The 21,232-nt window shown below is 49.1% G+C and overlaps 1 protein-coding gene across 2 annotated transcripts in view; it reads right to left on the bottom strand.

Moving 5' to 3' along the window:
- LOC142571194 (uncharacterized) overlaps nt 1-21,232 on the bottom strand; it is an 84,393-nt gene that overhangs the window by 24,609 nt on the left and 38,552 nt on the right. For both annotated transcript variants that reach the window (XM_075679464.1, XM_075679465.1), the window contains exon 5: nt 16,459-16,616. In XM_075679464.1, coding sequence (XP_075535579.1) covers nt 16,459-16,616 — 158 coding nt within the window. The remainder of the gene's footprint in view (nt 1-16,458; nt 16,617-21,232) is intronic.

The raw sequence follows: 21,232 nt of genomic DNA, 5'->3' as shown, positions 1-21,232 counted from the left end.
TATCGCCCGGAAAAATGCGCGTTTTGTGGAAAGAGGTGGAGTCCTGTACCGGAAGTATCTAGACCGCCGAGGAGTGGAGTTCGATCAGCTGATCGTTCCTCAATGCTATCGTCAGGATCTGTTGCGCTTGTCACACGGGGGTTCGTGGTCCGGACACCTAGGAGTTAAGAAAACTAAGGACCGTCTCTTGCAAGAGTACTATTGGCCAGGGTGTTTTCGGGACGCAGACCATTTCGTGAGGACATGTGACACCTGTCAGCGGGTAGGCAAACCAGGGGACAAATCGAGGGCGCCGTTGAAATTGGTACCTATCATTACGGAGCCTTTTAGACGGCTCGTTATTGATACAGTGGGACCTCTGCCGGTAACAGCCACGGGGTACAGACACATTTTGACTGTGATCTGCCCAGCGACAAAGTTCCCTGAAGCAGTGCCGCTTAAAGAACTCAGCTCAGTTGAGATAGTCAATGCACTACTGTCCATATTTGCGCGAGTTGGTTTTCCTGCGGAAATCCAATCAGATCAGGGCACAGTGTTTACTAGCGCTTTGACGACAACTTTTCTCGAAAGGTGTGGGGTAAAGCTGCTACACAGCTCAGTGTACCACCCACAGTCGAATTCCGTTGAGAAGCTCCACTCCGTCATGAAGCGCGTGTTGAGAGCGTTGTGTTTTGAACATCGAACTGACTGGGAGCTGTGTCTGCCTGGGGTGATGTTTGCTTTAAGGACCGCGCCGCATGCGGCTACGGGGTTTTCGCCAGCTGAACTGGTGTACGGTCGCTCGCTTCGATCTCCGCTTCGCATGCTTCGAGAATCGTGGGAAGGTAGGGGCGACGACCCAGTCGTGGTGGAGTACGTACTTAAGCTCCTCGAACGCTTAAGAAGGGCACAGGAGTTGTCAGGTGAAGCAATGACAAAGGTCCAGCAGAGGGCCAAGGTTTATTATGATCGGACAGCCAGGGCCCGTCGTTTTGAGGTGGGCGATGAGGTCATGATATTGCGCACATCGCTAAACAACAAACTAGACGTGCAGTGGGAGGGCCCAGCACGAATTGCTCAGAAACTGTCGGACGTTAACTACGTGGTAAGTCTGCCAGGAAAGCGGAAAGCACAGCAAGTTTACCACTGTAATCTGCTCAAACCTTATAGACAAAGGGAAGCAGTGGTGTGCATGATGGTAAACGTTCCTGAAGAGCTTCCGGTCGAGCTTCCGGGACTAGGCTCAGTGACGAACAGGGAAGACACCGGTCAAGTCATTAGTGACCTTATCAGTAAAGCACCGCTGTCGCCCGAGCAGAAAACCGAACTACACCAGCTATTACAAGAGTTTCAAGGTCTGTTCTCTGAGAGGCCTGGTAGGACTTCTGTACTTACTCATGATATAGAACTTACCTCCCCAGAGCCAGTACGATCCAAGGCGTATCGGGTGTCACCCCGCCAGAGCGATATTATGGAGGCTGAGGTAAAGAAAATGCTACAGCTCGGTGTTATTGAGGCAGGTGAGAGTGATTATACCTCCCCTTTGATTTTAGTTGAGGTACCGGGCAAGGAACCTCGTCCTTGCGTCGACTACCGCAGGCTTAATTCCATCACTAAGGATCAAATTTATCCGATCCCTAACATCGAGGAGCGCCTTGAGAAAGTTAGTAGCGCTCAGTTTATTTCCACCCTAGATCTTGTCAGGGGTTATTGGCAGGTTCCACTTACAGAAGAGGCTAGTAGGTATGCGGCGTTCATTTCACCAATGGGAACATTCCGTCCTAAAGTGTTGAGTTTTGGTTTGAAGAACGCGCCATACTGTTTTTCAAGCCTCATGGATAAAGTGTTGCGGGGACAGCAAGAATTCGCTTTACCGTATCTAGACGACGTAGCGATATTCTCCGCATCCTGGTCTGAGCATATGGCACACTTGCGGGCAGTGCTAACCCGCCTGCGCGAAGCGGGCTTGACAGTCAAGGCTCCTAGTGCCAGTTAGCACAGGCCGAGGTTGTCTACCTCGGTCACGTGATTGGTCAGGGTCGTCGCCGCCCCTCTGAAATAAAAGTAGCCGCTGTGCGAGACTTTCCGCAACCGCGCACAAAGACCGATATTCGGTCGTTCTTAGGTGTCGCCGGCTACTATCAGAGGTACATCCCCAGGTACTCTGATATCGCGGCTCCCCTGACGGATGCTCTAAGAAAAACAGAGCCCCAAACAATCGTCTGGGACGAGACAAAGGAAAGAGCGTTTAGCGCCCTAAAGAGTGCCCTAACAAGCCAGCCTGTGCTACGATCGCCAGACTATACAAAAGGGTTCATTGTTCAGTGCGATGCTAGTGAGCGGGGCATGGGCGTTGTACTGTGCCAACGGGAAAAGGGAGAAGTAGAACACCCCGTCCTGTATGCTAGTCGTAAGCTGACCAGTCGTGAGCAGGCGTATAGCGCCACCGAGAAAGAGTGTGCATGTCTCGTGTGGGCCGTTCAGAAATTGTCATGCTATCTAGCCGGCTCGAGGTTTATCATTGAGACGGATCACTGCCCTCTCCAATGGCTGCAGACCATCTCTCCCAAAAATGGCCGCCTCCTGCGCTGGAGCCTCGCTTTACAACAATATTCCTTTGAGGTGCGTTACAAAAAGGGGAGTCTCAACGGTAACGCCGATGGCTTAAGTCGAAGCCCCTAACGTAGGAATCAGCCTCAAAATTGTTTGTTACTGATGTTTTTCTTCCTGAGGCAGGATTTTTTTTTAACATATTGCTTTTGTTTAGTGTTTCAAAGTGATGATATGCTTTCTAGTGCAATTTTTCAATTTGTGGACGCGTTCTGAGTGATGCTAGACTACTGTAAGGAACTAGGCAGTGGTATAAAAAGGGGAAAGAGCCTGGCAGGGCTTTGTGAGGGTTGTGCCGTGCTTGCTGACTGAGCGGTTGAGTTTCAGCGTAGTTCTAACGCTTGCCGGGAACGAGAACAAAAATGTGAACTCTCCCGAAGTCACTTTGCAGTGTCCCGTGCGAACCTGAACGAGAGAACGAGGCCTTCTCTGTGCGCTGCGCTCAAGAAACGTCGAGGGACGCCCGACATCGGTTATGAGCATCATCGAGCGACATCCCTCCGGACAGCGGATGCAGTCCCCTGTCCATCGGGATCTCCTTCCCCCGGCGGGGCGGTCTGTTGCGTTTCGCCTGCGACACGCGGGTTTGCCGGCGCGACTGCGGCGGGGCGGCAGACATTTTGGCCCGTTCGGCGTCGCCGCAACGCTCCCCGCCAGGCGTTTCCAGGCGTTTCCAGGCATGTTCCGATGCCACGTGTCTTCATGTGCGTGTGTGAGTGTATGTGCCATTGTGCCCAAACCAGGCGATGCGACAGCAGGGGTCACCCTCTCCTTCCAGTCATTGTGCCCGAACCAGGCGATGCGAAAGCAGGGGTCACCCTCTCCTTCCAGTCTTTGTGCCCGACCGGCCGCAGTGTGCGTCACCTTAGCCCATTGTACAATCACGTGCTCGTCTATTGAGGGGTTCCTTCTTGCCCTCAACTGCGAGAGTATAAAAACAGCTGCCCCCGGACGCCAAAAGGAGGGCTCCGATTTCTTCTGTGGAGTAAAGTGCTCTCCCGTCTCTCTACTTCGGTCAACCTGACCGCCAACTCTTTGCGATGTTAAAATAAACAAGTTGTTTTGTTGTTACCAGTCGACTCATGCTTTGCCGGGACCTTCGGATGCTTCCAGTTGTACCCCAGGCCGCCAGGCCAACGCTACCCTTGGGGCTTGCGACCCAGGTACAACCACGGGCGTCAGCGCCGAGTTCCCAACAGGTCGTACCATCGGTGCGATCCAAAACAGCGCGCACGTGACGTGGCGTTGCAGCGAATGGGAATTTAGGCGCAGTTTCGCTGCTACAGACGCTGGCTTATTCGCTCAATGGTTCACTTGATGATCAATAAATGAGTTAAACCGAACCGGTAGGCTGTGTACGATAAACATGTGCCTAGCGGAAGTTTCTCGTGCAAGTAGGCAACATTTTTAACGAGAAACAGACGTGGCGACGCCACGCTCAATTTCCTGCAACAACTTTCTGTCAAGTTGTTCTGGGCGTTGCACGTGATTCGAACCAAACGTGCCAAAAATTGATTGATTATTTGGTTCTCATGGCACAAGCGCTATTTCTGGCTAAAAAGCGCCGAGGATTTTACAAAAAAAATAATTGCGCACTACAAGCGAAAGTGACAAATGGAATATTGTTCACAGTCGTGAGTTATTCAGAATATTTTTGTAGTACATTTATTTAGAAAACCTGTTATGCTCATGCAATTGCGAAAGTTTTAATTATTTGTCTTAAGACAAAGTTTGTATTTGGAAAAGCTGTCGAGCTTTGAATAAAGTTTTCTCTTCTAATTTATCTTTGAAGCGATACATTTTCATCGAGTTCTAAAGAAAAAGCCAGAGAGACATCAAACGATGACGTCACTACTCATCAGCACGCCTGGAGTGCAGAACTGTCTATTGCATGTTCAACAAAGGACGCCGGAATAGGCACAATCAAAATTGCTACCAACCAGAACGGAATCGAGGTTACTGTATAGGGCTACTTATAACATGAAGGCTCCTATAAAAAGCCAGGACAGAAAAAAAGTCACAGGCCTGCCCGGCACACGCAGCACAGTCACAGCGTCAGCTGGAGGAACGGCTCCACAGGAGCTCAGTTTTCGGCATCACGACGCACTACATGTCTTCGCGGCAAAGTTTTTTTGCGCCGTTGTCACGAAAGAGATCTGAACTGTCCGCCCGGCGTCGAAGGCGGGCTGCGGCTCGTCCTGATCTCTGCACAGCGGCGTGCTCAGACCGATGTTGCCTGGTTGCGGTCGCGCGCGTAGCTCTAGGAATCGTTTCTTCAGGTTCGTCCCTTGCGAGGAGGCGCCATAACGTGTACCGAAGCGTAAACACATGCACCCAAACTACGGGGCGCACATGTCACATCCCTTTACCTGGCACGGTACGTTGCCGTTGATCATTGTAAAGATAATGATGGCGTCCCATTCGAAACCGTATGGCGAGAAATAGTCACCTAGTCTGCTAGGTCCAGGGTCAGCTACATGCAGCATACAACGCTATATAAAAGTGCTACACGTCGGGACATGTTGAGAAATATAGCGGAACTGCAATGCAATTTTTAGACGTATCGACTCTACGCGGTGCGCATGTCAAGTACCACAATGCGATGGTACTAATGATGAGGCTGATTTAATGCATTCCATTTGAAACGGGACGGTAGAAAACAGCCACATAGCCTGCTTGAATCAATCAGATATCTCGTACATATTTGTCATTACATCAATATTTATACATCTCCACAAACTTCTTTTCCTTCGTCAATACTTTCTATCTACCTTGCACCGCTACCTATGCAGCTGCCACATGGCGTGCCACCTGGTAAAATAATATGCAACAGCAATGCAAAGGGCGCACGCGTACACGCTATGCGGCGCAAATATCACACTGCAAGGCAAGTTGCACGATGCAATGTCAATGATGATGATTTGCTGGCATCCCCATTGAAACGCGACGGTGATATAGCCGCCTAGCCAGCGTGATTTAATCAGATACACAACTAATATTTTTTTCTACCATTCTTATATACCTCTCCTTAAACGTATTTAAGTGCAATGAAAACGTGCACCTGTCGCAACGCAGCGCGCATGCCACAGCGCGTATGCCACAGCGCGTGTCTCCGCCCGCGCTAGAACCCGTTTATAGGGCATTTTTCCGTTGCATGCCAGCTGGCGTGGCTCAGTGTTACAGTAGCAGACTCCCACGTAGCGGGCCTGTGTTTGGTCCTGGCGGGAACTCAGTCTTTTTCTCATTCCCGGCGACAGCTGCTACGGACACCCCACACCGGCGGCCGAGGGGGCGGCGGACTGTCTGGCCACCCGAAATGGCCGTAGGAATGAGCCCATAGAAGTTTACGCTTTAAAAATCAGCAGAACGCATCCGCCTTACGATGTTTCGCATTTATAAAATATAGCCGAACAACGTACTGCCAACGTCGAAACGAGTTTTATGTGAGGTGTGTTGTGCAGCGGCGGAATTCTATTTCGCACTTCTCTAGGAACACGCCGCGCCATCTAGCGCCGCCGTCACGAAGCCTGCGCGAGGCCTCCGAAATGCGTGGCGGTGTGTGCGAACGCCTGGAAACGCGTCATGCGGCAACCGGGCTGCTCTATCGCAGATTTTGAATGCGCAAGCATTACTATGCCAACCTAGCGAGAAATCTCGACCGTCCGTCCCGTAAGACGAATCGCTATAACAAAATAAATATACAAAACAAAATGAATTCGAAAGAAAAAATTCACTGACCATTACGATACTGCTTAAGGCAAATTTTCAGCGCAGTTGTTTGGATGTTTTGAATTCGCGACATATTGTGGCAAATAATTCATTCTGAACGACTGGGTCCTCTCGGCCTCGCCGCTGAGCCTCGGCTAGGGCAGCCCGTTTAGCAGCAACGGCAGAGGAAGCATTTCCACCGGTTGCGTCGCTTGTAACTAGCAAGGACGACGGAACAGCATGATGACCAGAACAAGAAGAACGATTGCTTTTTCAAGCATTTGATTATATAGGCGCGGGACCGTGCGCCGAGAGTATCTGCACATTTAGGGCGCGCAGTCCTGCTACAGTTGCCTTATCGGATACATCCCTTTCCGGTAACAAGTAAATTATTATAATTGTACACCTTACTAAAAACTTGTTGAAAGTTCATCGCACCACACTTAAGGACTATACAGACACTTGATTAAAATGTTCGTCATACTGAACACGTTGCGGTGGCATCACGGTTCGGGTCGACTTTCTCAAAAGTGGCGGTGGTATAACCGGGATCGCTGGGTCGCCCGTTGTCGATGGGTAACGCGTGACTGTTTGAGAGGTAGGAGCTCTCGCTGTTGAATGGTGGCCAACGTCGTTGCCCGCAGGGGTGATATTGATGCAGTCATCGCTTGCCTCTACGAGCCGTTCGCCGGTTTGCAGTAGGTGACGACGGTTGCGCCTGAGGAGATTCTGGTCCTCCGTTTTTTACTAGGTACGATCTTGGGTAGGGCATGCCCATCACTTGGGCTTTTCGGGACCGTGCAGTATCTCTGAGCCTCACGATGGTACCCTTTTGGAGAGGAGGCAAAGGCCTTCCAGCTTGTTTTTGACTGTGCTTATTGACGTCGGTCGCAGTCACAGCACTGAAGTCCGGGAGGTTGGCGCGAAGGCGCCTTCCTTGCAGGAGTTCACCAGGGGATCGCCCGTCCTCCAGTGGCGTAGTGCGCTAAGCCAGCAGTCCCAACCAGAAATCATCCCCCGACTCTGCAGTTTTCGTCAACATGCGCTTCACAATCTGCACACCTTTTTCCGCAAGCCCGTTAGACTGCGGATAGCGAGGGCTGGATGTAATGTCTGTGAGGTCAAATTTCCTTGAAAAAACAGCAAATTCATAGCTAGAAAATTGCGGACCATTATCAGTACATACTTCAATTGGCACGCCAAATCTTGCAAAATAGCACTGAAGGCTGCAATGGTTGATCGCGCCGATGTGTCTGGCAGTTTCTGAACTTCTGGAAAGTTTGATAAGGCATCAAAAACAACTATGTACGAGTCTCCCGCAAACGAAAAAATGTCAGCCCCTACTCTATACCATGCACATCCTTGCACGGGTCGCATTTTTAGCGGTTCCTGCGGCTGTTTGTATGCGTAGTTTTGGCATGTAGGACACATTTGCACCAGAGAAGTGATCGCAGCGTTGAGCCCTGGCCAAAATACGAGATGTCTGGCTCTTTCCTTGCATTTTTGCATGCCGAGATGACCTGCATGAATTTTTTGCAGCATTGTTTCACGCATGCTTTTCGGAATAACCACTTTCGATGCCTTTAAAGCTATTCCATTGACAAATGAGAGCTCTTGCTGAAAAGGCTTGAGGCCACCTTGTACCGGTGTACCTTGTACCTTGTACCTTGTACCTTGTACCGGTACCAACGACAAGCTATTGATTACAGACTACAGGTAGCAGTCACGAGCTGTTGCCGCCTGCAGTTCTTTCTGTGTTTCTGCCGTGACTCTGTTGCCTAGTAGCTGGACTGCGTGAACTTCGACGTCGTACGTGGCACTAGCCTTGTCTTGCTTGTCAGCAGTCGACTGGGACAGCATGTCAGCATGCAAAAGGTGCATCCCAGGAATATACTGCAAGGCGAAATTGTACTTGAGCAATCTCAAAAAGAATCGTTGAAGACGAGGCGGCATGTCACCGACTTCCTTTTGAGCAATTGCCAAAAGTGGCTTGTGATCCGTTTCGATCGTCACTTTCCGCCAATTGATGAATTGGGGAAATTTTTCACATCGGAAGCAAAGTGCTAGGGCCTCCTTTTCTATCTGAGCATAACGATGTTCTGCTTCAGTGAGGACTCGGGATGCGTAAGCTACGGGCCGCCATTCGTCGTTGTGGCACTGCAAAAGAGCGGCGCCGACGCCGTTCTGCGATGCGTCGCAAAATAACTTTGTGTCCCTTCGCGGGTCGAAGATCGCTAACACGGGCGCGGTGGTCGAAATTTGCGTGACGCTTTTCCACTCTTTGGCGTGGTTTTCCGTCCACTCAAACTCCGTGCCAGCTTTGATAAGAGGTCTTAATAGCGCTGTTCTTTCAGATAGCTGCTGCACGAACTTGCCCAAGTTGTCCAACGCACCAAGCATACGGTGAACATCGGCCTTGCATGTTGGCACCGGCATTTGTACCAAACATTTAACGAGCCCTGAGTTTGGCGATATGCCTTTTTCGCCTATGATATCACTCTGAAAGCGTAGCTCTCTTACGCCGAACTTGCACTTCTGAGGATTAAACGTTAACCCAGCTGCTTCAGCAGCTTTCAACACAGCCACCAGGCGCTTATCATGCTCCTCTTTCGTTGAGCCCCAGATCAGGATATCGTCTATGTAAATAAGCATGCCAGGTAGACCATGAAATATCTGACAAAGCGCCTGCTGAAATACCTCAGGTGCGGACGAGATACCAAAGGGTAGCCTTAAGAAGCGGTATCTGCCGAAAGGTGACGCGAACGTACAGATCTTGGACGCTTTCTCTTCCAGGGACACCTGATGGAATCCGGCGTGTGCATCCAGACAGCTAAAATAGGTAGCTCCTGTTAGTCGTGATTCCAAGTCCTCGCGCCTTGGTAAGGGGAAGTGTTGCCTCTTGATGTACATGTTTACTCTTTTGGGGTCCATGCAAACCTTTAGAGCACCCTCTTTTTTCTTTACTAAGACCAGAGGACTTACCCAGTCTGTGGGCTCCCTTTCTCTGACTATGATTCCCGCACGTGTCATCCGCTGGAGTTCCTTCTCCAGAGGTTCCTATAGTGCCAGTGGAACCATACGGGCTGGCTGAACAACTGGGACCGCGCTTGGTTCCAGGACCATGCTGTACGGAATCTTGAAGCAGCCCAACCCTTGGAAGACTTGCCTAAAATCTTTCAAAAGTTCATACTCACAAAAGGCATTCACAGTGTCCACCGAGCACCTCACCAACCCGAGCGCCTCACTGGCATCGAGTCCTAGAATGGCTTGACGCCCATTCTTTACGACGAAAAATTTGATGGTAATCTCTGCGGGTCCAACGGACACTTTCTGTGACGTTGTTCCGTAGCTTGAAATTACACCCCCGTTGTATGCTCGCAGCACTAATCCGGTAGGTTGCAATGATTCTTTGGTTCGAAGCTTTCGGTATATTGAAAACGGTAGCAAGCTTGCCTGCGAACCTGTGTCCACCTTGAATGTAACTTCACGGCCACTTACACGTGCTTTAACTGTCCAGTCCTTCCTGTTACCATTTTGGGAGCTTATTTAAAGAATTTCAAAGTCATTCTCGTCGACTTTACCGACTTCACTGACGGCGGTCGACTTCCGGCAACAACTTGCAAAGTGATTGAACTTGGGGCAAGAATGACATATCTTACCGAACGCTGGACACTGTTCAGGCCTATGTTTACGGTTGCATTTCCTGCAGCAGTACTCTTGATTATCGCGACACAGCTCTTTATCGCGTTGCTGCTGTTTTTTCATTGACACTGTGCGACTTAAAACGCAGTCTTCCGACTTATTCCAAACTTGGCTCCTTAGTGCCGCCGATTCTGCAGCCTTGCACAATTCTTCAGCTTTTAGTAGCGTTAGGTCTTTCTCGACGAGCATTCTTTCACGACGCTTTGAGTTATTCGTACCAAACACAATTTGGTCTCTAATCAGCGAATCGTGCTGATCCCCAAAATTGCACTGGCTTGCCTGTCGCTTTAAGTCGCGAAGAAATTTCTCAAAAGGTTCCTTCTCCATCTGGCTCCTTGTACGAAATACACATCTTTCATGAATTACGTTGCTCACCTCGGAGAAATAAGCGTCGAACTTCTGCACCACAGCTCCGTAGCTTTCCTTGCTTTCACCGGGGCCGTACTGGAAATTGTTGAAGATGTCGAGCGCTTCGTCTCCGGTGAAGCTCAGCAAGAGTGCAGCTTTTGAAGCATCACTTTTCGGAGCCTTCTCTACTGCCGTTGCTTGCAGATACAGCTCGAACCTTTGCTTGAAGCGCTGCGAATTTTCTGATAGGTTGCCCGATAGACGCAAAGGCTCCGGCATCTTTAGTAGGTCCATTCCGCGCTGTTACTGCTCGGCTTCGGTCCGCGGTGGCCGCTTCTGACACCATGTAATTAGCAAGGACGACGCAAAAGCATAATGGCCAGAACAAGAACGATTGCTTTGTTCAAGCACTTGATTATATAGGCGCGGGACCGTGCGCCGAGAGTATCTGCGCATTTATGGTGCGCAGTCATGCTACAGTTTCCCCATCGGATACATCGCTCATCGTTCAGGAAGCCAGTGCGAACATGGGAACGCGTGGCTCGCGCGGAGCGCATTCTCTAGCGGCGGCGGTGCAGGCGAAGCAGCGCATGCTCATTGGGTCCGAAGCCTACGCCAACGCCTTGTTTTCATATACGGTTCGGTGGACGCGGTCGCCGCATGCAACGTTTGCCACATGCCCGATTGGCGCCGTGCAGCAGGTCTCGCTAAAGCCCCTTGATAATTTGAAAGTAGCGACACTCTCCTCCTCACGGCGCTTTCCTCCTCGATTCTCCTCGCCCGCCGGCTGCGCACAGCGCGCTTTTCCTCTTGGGCTTCCCCGGACGGGCCGCAGGATTCTATGAAGGCGTGTTATTTTGGGCCAGTTGCGCGCCCCAGTGGGTTTGAAAATTTTGAGAAATGCTAATAGTAGCATCGATAATGCTGGAGGTAACGTTTATGAGGAGTTTGGTTTTTTCTTAAAGCCGTATGAACGGGGCATACCGATGCAAAGGGAGCTTTGAGGCGAGTTCTATACTCCAGACAATTTTTCTGCCACATGATCAGATGCTTTGCTTCGTGCGTCTGATCTAGTATTGCTTGTGACACATCTCTTTGTGTGTGGCGTAATAAGCGAAAGCCTTAGACCTCTGTTTCAAGGTCCCGTTGTGAGCTAAGAAAATATCACGTGACCGAAGGAAGGCGGAAAGCGAACCAAAGCATGTGCAGCCGCGTATAAGAGATGATTAATGATAAGCAAAGTAATAATTGATTAGTGATTGAATCAAGATGAATTCGGCTGTATTAAGGAGGATTAAGGTGGAGAAAAGTCGATGAAGGTGTATTAGGGTGAAAGAAGGTAGATTAAGGTGCATAAAGGAGGACTAGGTTGGATTAAGGTCGATGAATGTGGATTAGGGTGGATGAAGGTGCATTAAGGACGATTATAGTGGATTAAAGTGCATGAAGACGGATAAGGGTAGATTAAGAAGGATTAAGGCGCATTAAGGACGATTATGGTGGCCTAGGGTGAATTAAAGTGAATAAAGGAGGATTGTGGTGGACTAAGGTAGATGAATGTGGATTCGGGTGGATTAAGGTGAATTAGGGAAGATTATATGGGATTAGGGTGGACTAAAGTGAATTAGGAAGCATTAGGGTTGATTAAGGAGGATTAAAGTGCAATAAGGAGGGTTAGAGTAGATTAAGGTCGATGAAGGTGGATTAGGGTACATTAAGGAGGACTTTCGTGGATTATGGTGGATTGAAGGTAATGAAGAAGGATTAAGGTCGATGAATGTGGATTCGGTAGATTAATGTGCATTGGGAGGATTATGGTAGACTAATCGGTCTTAACACTTAATGAACCCTAATTCACCTTAGTCCGCCCTAATCCACCTTAATGCTCCTTCATCCACCTTAATACTCCCCATCCAGCTTCATCATCATCATCATCATCACCAGCCTGGTTACGCCCACTGCTGGGCAAAGGACTCTCCCATACTTCTCCAACAACCCCGGTCATGTACTAATTGTGGCCATGCCGTCCCTGCAAACGTCTTAATGTCATCCGCCCACCTAACTTTCTGCCGCCCTCTGCTACGCTTCCCTTCCCTTGGGATCCAGTCCGTAACCCTTAATGACCATCGGTTATCTTCCCTCCTCACTACGTGTCCTGCCCATGCCCATTTCTTTTTCTTGATTTCAACTAAGATATCATTAACTCGCGTTTGTTCCCTCACCCAATCTGCTCTTCTTATCCCTTAACTTTACACCTATCATTCTTCTTTCCATAGCTCGTTGCGTCTTCCTCAATTTAAGTAGAACCGTTTTCGTAAGCCTCCAGGTTTATGCAGCCTACGTGAGTACTGGTAAGACACAGCTGTTATAAACTTTTCTTTTGAGGGATAATGGCGACCTGCTGTTCATGATCGGAGAATGCCTGCGAAACGCACCCCAGCCCATTCTTATTCTTCTGATTATTTCAGTCTCATGATCCGGATCCGCAGTCACTACCTGTCATAAGTAGTTGTATTCCCTCACCACTTCCAGTGCCTCACTACCTATCGTAAACTGCTGTTCTCTTCTAAGACCGTTAAACATTACTTTAGTTGTCTGCAGATTAATTTTTAGACCCAACCTTCGGCTTTGCCTCTCCAAGTCAGTGAGCATGAATTGCAGTTCGTCCCCTGAGTTACTAAGCAAGGCAATCCACCTTAATAGAACCTAATCAGCCTAGATCACCCTTAATGCACCTTAGCCTACCTTATACGGTCTTAATCCTCCTTTATGAACCCTAATCCATCATAATCCGCCTTAATCATCCTTCATCCACCTTAATCCTTATTTATGCCCGTTAATCCAACTTAATCCTGCTTAATAGTCCCAATCTACCTTAATACACCCTAATCCATCTCTATCAAACCTAATCCAGCTCCATGGTCCCTAATCCTCCTTTATCAACCCTAATTCACCTTAATTCACATTAATTGACCTTAATCTACCTTTATCCACCTTAGTCCTCCATAACCCTTGTTCATGCACCCTAATCCACCCTAATCGATCTTAATACCCTTTCCTCAACCCTTTATCTTAATCCGCCATAATCAGCCCTAATCCTCCTCTACCCACCTTAATTTTTATTCATGCATCTTAATCCTTCTTAATGCACTCTAATCCACCTTAATCTTTTTTAATACACTCTAATCAACCTTAATCCACCCTAATCCACCTTACATCAATCACTAATAATTCATTAATTAACTTGGGTAATCATTCTCTTATACAGGGGTGGACATGTTTGGGTCACCTCTGGCCTTCCTTGGGTCACGTGAAACTTACAGTTTACAACGCGACCTTGAAACAGAGATCTAAAGGCTTTCACCTAAAAACTTAAAAGAAAACAATGTTGAGTAGCTAACGCTCCCTCTCCCCCTTCCCCATCTTTCATCTCCCCCATCCCTCTCCCATGTGTAGGGTAGCAAACCGGTTAAGCTAAACTTGTTAACCTCCCTGCCTTTCCTTCTCCACTTTTTCCTTCCTTCCTTCCTTCCTTCAGGGCGCAAAGCAGAATCTATAATGCTGCACTTCCGACTGAATAACAGTTAGCGACGTGCAAGGTGATGGAACCGCCCCAGAATATTAAGCATACTGAGGACAACCGCAACAAAAACACTGGTGAGCAGGCCGGAAGAATGAAAAAAGAAAATTCAGCATTACGGGATGCTTTGCTACGAGCTCTAAGAAAGACGCCTCAGCTGGCAAACAACGCTGTTCTCTGTCGGAACAAAGTTCTTTCGGCCAATGTCATGCAGCCACTGCTTCCTACGCAAGCCTTCACGCTTTCCTTGTGGTATCATAAAAACGGCCTAACCATCTTCAGGCTTCTTGCTGCAGTTATATGCGCAACAGCCCGGCATAGCGCTAGCACATGGATCAGGAAACACAGCGTACAACGTTCGCTACGCCGAGCCAGCCGTGCTCAAGAGGAAAATGGCGCGAACGAAAAAGAAAAACACAAGCAAAACTCAAGATCCGCGCGTTTCCAAGGGCAACGGCAGGGAGACCAATCGTCGTGCAGAAAAACAGGGGCAAAACTGATTGCCGGGGGGGAACGCGCAAGGGACGAGGCGGAGGTGAGGAGATGGCGCGGCGGCGGCAGAGTTCAAAGAGTGTTGCTACTTTCAAATTATCAAGGGACTTTAGGTCTCGCGCGGCAGTCCGCTTTCCTCCTCTCCCTATCGCTACACTATCTTCCTCCGCTTTCCTCCTCATGTGCACTCCTCCTTCGCTTTCTTCCTCACGCTCTCTTTGCTCTCGCCGTTTACATCAGCCGCTGCGCTCCGCGACTTTTATCCTTCGCTGTGCTCGCTCGCTCGCTTCCGCCGAGGGGCGCCGACGTTCTACGGAGGATCGGCGCTGAGAGCTACCCTCGAAAACGTTGGCGAGTTTCCTACATACGACTCCACGTCCAGAAGCTGATTGTCTTACTCAATGGGCTAAAGACCCACGCTTGCAGACGGTGAATGTATCTGAACCATAGAACGCGTTGTACTGGCGGTACGACACAAATGTAAGAGCAGAACAGTTTATATGAAGGCTTTGTTCAATGATTTGATGATGGTGGAATAAAAGCCATCTCTAGGACCACTTGTAGAGCCGACTTGGAGTATTGTCGACATAAGGAAAATTCCAAGCTTGCGAAAATTCATTGCCAAACACGACACATCCGCGATGCCTCTCCGCGGTCGCGGAATGCGCCTTCCGTTGGGCGTTTCTTCACGGACCGAAATGCAATCTATATCTGAGGGCTTCTGCGCTTCCCGTCGGGCAGCATAGATAGATAAGCAGTCAATCACTCGATAAGGATGGTAAGGAGCGATGGAGGGTTTTATTGGTCTCATTACAGTTGATAATAGTTTGGCTCGGATATGTAAGGTGCTGTAGAGTGATAAGCTTACAATGGCTGGCGCAAAATCTGATAATGTTAATAAGCACCGATGGGGGATTATAAGGGTTGGTTAAGTATGTTATTGGTTGATACGGACTGATAAGAGTTCATAAGGGCCAAGTCACTCTGATAAGGCTGATAAGGACACGTAAGGGTCGATAAAGATAAAATCGATTGCGATCCGGTTGATAGCAACCTATAAGGGTTGATAAGGGTGGGATCAAATTCGATAAGATTTATAACGAGCGATAAGGGTTGTAAGGGCTTATACTGTTCAGCTCCCAGAGTTTCTGCGTGAATTCTGTGTTAACTTTTTGGGACACTGCGCCATCTAGTGGTTTTCCCCGGAATTCCGCGCGTGGCTTCCGAGACGAGTAGTACGGCGCGGCACTGCCCGCGAGCGCCGATTATTCCCTTGCTTGGCGCACGCTCGGTGGCACATATTCAGTCATCCAAGTTGGTGAGAGGTTGACTGAACAGCGCCGCATACCGAGTGCGCTCCTGGCGCAGCTCGGTAAAGCGTTGGCGTGAACGATGATCATTGAAAAGTGGCACATACCAAGTGCATTTGTGGCGCAGCCTGCTAAAGCGTCGAGTCGCTGTCGTTGCGCAACCCTTTTGGCGTGGGCTCGATATGACTCAGCATTAGACGAATTTAAGGAATCCATTTTTTTCATTGAAGAGCGGCACATTCCCAGTGCCACATACCAACTTACCCAAGTTGGCGTGAAAGACGTTCATTGAAGAGCGGCACACACCTAGCGACCCAAGTTAGCATCAAAGAGGTTCATTGAAGACCAGCAAAGCATGACTGGCAAGTGCCCATTACTCCAAGTCGGCGGGGAAGAGTTTCCTTGAAGACTGATACCTACCCAATCCTGCATCTATAGTGACCCATGTCAGCGTGAAAGATGTTTGCTCAATTACGTCACGTGTGTAATCATTGCCAGATACTCAGCACCCCAAGTTGGTCAGGTGGTTGGTTTCGAAATCTGTGCCTTCAGTACAGCAGCCCGTCGTGTTAGCCATTCGACCACGGACTATCCAGTGACTTAGGTAGGCGGGAAAACGGTTAGATACACACATACATTGATAGGCACAAACATATATAGCCTTCGCCAAATGCGTGAAGTACACAAAGATTGCTAGCGCATTAACAAAGATATCGACAGCAGACTCACTAGGACTCGTTGTGGGCAGCAGCTCGACAGCGTCCCGGCATCCGTACCAACGCAGGAAGGCGGCGATAGAGCGAGTGGCAAGCACGGCCCGCTCTAGTGGACGGCTGCACACACTGGCAGGCTCTGAGAGGCACCGCACCAATTCCCCTTCCAAGGCACTGCAAAAAGGCATACGCTCCTGCACCATGCTGTAGCCATAATTGGTGGGCTTTAGGTGTCCAAAGACACTGGATACTCAAGATAGGGAGGTTGCACTCCACAGCTCGAACAAGGTACGAGACTCGGAAAGATGGTCACACGCATAGGAGCTGTGCGCCATCCTGCGCTTATGACCACGTTTTCCTGCTAATTGCCTTCGTAAGACTATACTGCAGTCGCGTAGCCAGAAATTGTTTTCTGCGTTGGGCCCGTACTTGAGCGTGGAGGGTCAGGTGGAGGGATGGGTAGAAGGGGTGTCTGCAAGCCGCATACTAAGACAGGAATTTCGGGAGGAGGGAGGGCTGGCAGCTGTTGTGTTACGCTCTGGCTATGTCACTGCTATATTGTTCACTGCGCAAGTTAATTTTTATGGTAAATAATCTACTAGCCTTCACATAACTTTTACTTAACTAGATACAATGAGTGAATACGCCGTCAAGCAGGGATGAGTGCAAACAGTCTGCTAAGGTCTGGGAGGCACGCCGCAGTTACGGGAGTCCAGAACCAACGGAAGGCCCACTCACATTAGGGAAATTACAGAGTGCTCAATTGAATTCATACGCCCGTCGGTGTTTCAGCTCTCGTTCATAGCCACACAACGAAAACTGGCCACTTCTCTCAAACTGTGTATGGTGACAAAGGCTCGTAGATCTGTGGTCACCTTAGAGGAGTTGGCATGGTGGGGCGTGGCATTAAGGCAGCGTAGATGCACAATTTGATTAATATAGAAATACAGTGAAGGGCTCTGGCATAGATTACAATCCACTTGCCTTTGCGTGTTTTAATAGTGCTTCCGTGATTATGCATAAGGAAAGATAAAGAACTGAGGCTTAGGAAGTTTCAGTGCAATGCATGGAGCGCAGAACTGGTAGAACTGACCATGTTTGTGCATCCTTTAACTCATTCAACACGCCTTGGTTTCGGCAATACACAACATGACGTAAGAAATTATGTCTGGCCTGGTATTGAGCCGGGTATCACACACCTTCGAGACGAGCATTTCACCTACTGCTAAGTGGCCGCTTCGCGCAAGTGAATGTATAGTACTTGCATCGCATGAACGCTCAGACACACAAACGCTTTTCTTTGGGTGTCGCGCTGTCCTGTGTGTTACAATGCCAGCGTTGATCAAGACGCGCAGTGCCTTCTAGGTTCGTGCACATAGACCGCGGGGTGACCTACTTTTGCTTCACGTACATCCGCACTACACTGCATGTACTCCTTGTGATATTCATTCAGTGCTTTGTGAAGCAGGAAGGAAAAACAAGATGTTCGGAGAGCCATACCGGTCTCACTAAATGTAGGATCACGAACGTCTGGCTAACAGGGGCGAGTCTTGCATGTCCTGCTTGCCAGTGGGCAGCCCTGCAAACCAGGGGCGTAGCCGGGGGGGGGGGGTGTCTTATGGGGCTTCAGCCTCTCCCCCTCGAAATTTTTTCGTGCTGTCATGCACCACCGTCCGAAACAACCCCGGCGGCGGAACTCATTCTGTATTTTGTCTAGACTGTCTTCTTTTATGCTCGAAAAGGCATTTCGGCGCGAATATTGATAGCTAGGGCTGGATTTCATGGCACCTCCCATGCACCTGGAGTCACATAACGCAAGGCACCCCATCCGAGCACAAAGTTTCAAGGGTGGTGGCACCTCGCGGAGGCCGCGGAATCCACAGAGTGCTTAGATTTTAATGCCGAAACTTTATGGGCATCAAGATCTCATCAACGTGTGAATCGAAAGGTGCATTGACATTTCCAAAGTCGTACTTTAGATTTTCAATTCCGGAACTTCGTGGGCTTAATGTTCTTATAAGCATTTGATACCAAAGGTGCATTGACTTTTCTGTCATACATCGGACCCTAAACGAGACAAGCCAAGTCAACACACTATCATGCAAGTTGACAAAGCACGCAGCCAGGTCCTATGAGACGAAGCATTGTCGTGGTTCATTTGCGCCGACATGTCACAGAAAAGAATATCAAAAATTTTTTCACCTGCGCCAAAGCATCGACGTCAAGACAGTAAAGCCAGCAAAGGTAACTATGTTCTTATTTATATTATCTACTTTGACTTTTATTCGCGAGGACATATTCAGCCTTTTCAATTTTCTTGTTCTCGCTACTCGCGGGCTGCGAGAGCCAGCCAGAGCGCGTGCGCTTTTCTCGTGTCGCCCCGACCACCGCGCGGCGCACTGTGGTGCGCGTTCGTTTTTCTCTGGCCAAGTGGATTTTGGCCTGCCAGAGTTTTGGACGCCTTCTGGCTAGCAGACGAGAAAAAAATGGCAGTGGCTTAGTTCGGCTATGCCAGGATATACGTAGCGAAAGCTAAGGCAGAGCATGGTTAGCCTTGGTTAATCTTGATTGCAAGTCCACGTTAGTCTGGTTGTCTAGCTATGTTACGATGTTTAGCCAGTCGTTCGGCGCGCTGTTCGTCTGTTTCCTGGGCGATTCGTTTCCTCTTCATCTCGTTCCGATGTCCATTCCAGGCCTCCTCCTGCTTATCAGAATTGTCGCCGTCCATACTGCCGCCTCAACTGTGGTTGCGGCGCACGCGAGCTCTCCTTTTCAATCCTCCGACATGTTATCAGGCATGCGACGCAGCTAGCGAAGCGAGCAGAGGCGAGCGCAACAACGAGGAACGCGGTGTGACGTCATGTGCCTCCTCGGAGCACGGCCATGGCGAAATCGCAAGTTCGCGGCCAGTAAAGCTTTCGCTTTAAAAGAAACAAAGGAAGCTCGCCACCATCACTGTGGGGATTCGATGGATTGCAACGCCGCCGCTTGAGAGCATCACCTTCACTTTGGTGTTATTGCATCCCTTCCGGAAAGTCTTTTATCTCTCCGGTGTAGGATACTGAGCATTATACGCATGGTTCTCTGCGGACCAAGCGTCTTACGTTTTCTTCGATATTCCTTCGGTACCAACATTAGGTGCCCAAAGTAGACATTCGATTGTGGCCAATATGCTTTCCTTTGCGTTTTCTTCCACTTCGGTGCACCCGCCTCACGAAAGAAAGAAATACATTGTTGCGGCGTAGCGAATTGTCTCATGGTGAAAGTTTGATTTCGTTACTCCTTTTGCGGAAAGTGATGGGCCACGGGACTCTGATACTCTTATTATATGTTACGCGAAGGACGAGTCAGTAAAACGAGCAACTATTTACAGGTTATATTTACAACAGTGGCTGCAGCGCTGACCGGTTAGATTCACACCGTGAGCCCAGTTTGTTCTTCCTCCTCTTTTCTCGAGGGATGGCGCCCATGCGCCTCGTTCAAACAAGCAAATACCACACCCGTGTAGCAATATTATTGCGATAGCAAATATATGGGCACCTCAGGCGCATTCCTGCCGTTCGCGTCATGTTCCGTGTAAACTGCAAGAGGTCAAATTGAAAGTTTGACGGCAGCTCGTCTGGCCGGAAAAATACCTGTTCAATAAACGCGAAAAGGCTGCGTGATTTCAAGGGCTAAACGACTACAACTACAAGCAAGAATAATTGAGTGGAAGGCTAAGGTACGTATACTGAAAAATGATACCTTCTATGCCCGTCGCCGTTTAGAGTTCCTGTGCCCTGCCAAATTTGTTTCAATACAGCTACACGCTAACTTTCTAGCAAGCATTAGAGCACGCAAAAACGACGACATGCACAATTCCAAGCTGGAGAGGCTGCTACCATCCTGAAAGGGCACGTCCTGAAGTTAACCCAGAGAAGCTGCACACATTCTTTCTTCCTATAAACCTGACAAAGTGGAACTCTTGGTCCTGAGCCTTGGTCTAAACTTGAGCACAGGGCCCTCACGAGATACGAAGTAGCGGATTTGTGCTGTTGAAGAGGATACTAAGCCAAGTCGACGTCACTAGACATGACGAAGCTCGCACGCGTGTTATTAACGTACTTTCTAGGTTTCAAAGCCCTTCTTCAAACTCCGTGCTGTCGCTAGAGGAACATGAGGGTATCGACTGGCTTCGAAGCAATCTTGACATCGTATTTCTTCCGGAAGGCAAAGGAAACGCAACTGTTTTGCTTGATAGCGGTGACTACAGTAAAAAGATGCTGGCGCTGGTTATTCATGCCAATACCTATACTCGCCTGACGCGTGATCCCACAGGAAAACTGCAAAGGGACTTCCAAAATCTTTTAGCAGAAGTCTTCCATTTGGTGCCGCCCCAACATAAATCACTCTATTACCGACTACTTTTGCCACAACGGATCAGCTACAGCACTTTATGGCCTACTAAAGATACACAAGCAAGGTGTTCATATGCGGCCCATTGTTGACCACGCTCGTTCACCTCTGTACAAACTTTCCTGTTTTTTACACCGGATCATTTCGCAACTTGTTAGAAAAAGCGGCCCTCACGTACGCAATTCTGGCGACTTTATTGAAAAGATACGGCAAGTTGTTCCTGCTCATGATGACGTCATGGTCTCATTTGATGTTAAGTCACTATTCACAAGCGTTCCAGTAGAACTGGCTGTAAAAGTTTGCACTGCTGCCCTCGAAGTTGACGGGTCGCTGCCCGATAGGTCGCCGATTGACGTTTCAGACCTGTCTCGTCTCCTTAGGTTCTGTTTCTCAAT

Source organism: Dermacentor variabilis, chromosome 2 (genome assembly GCF_050947875.1).
Source record: "Dermacentor variabilis isolate Ectoservices chromosome 2, ASM5094787v1, whole genome shotgun sequence".
NCBI lineage: Eukaryota > Metazoa > Arthropoda > Arachnida > Ixodida > Ixodidae > Dermacentor > Dermacentor variabilis.
This window is presented reverse-complemented; position numbering and strand designations above follow the sequence as displayed.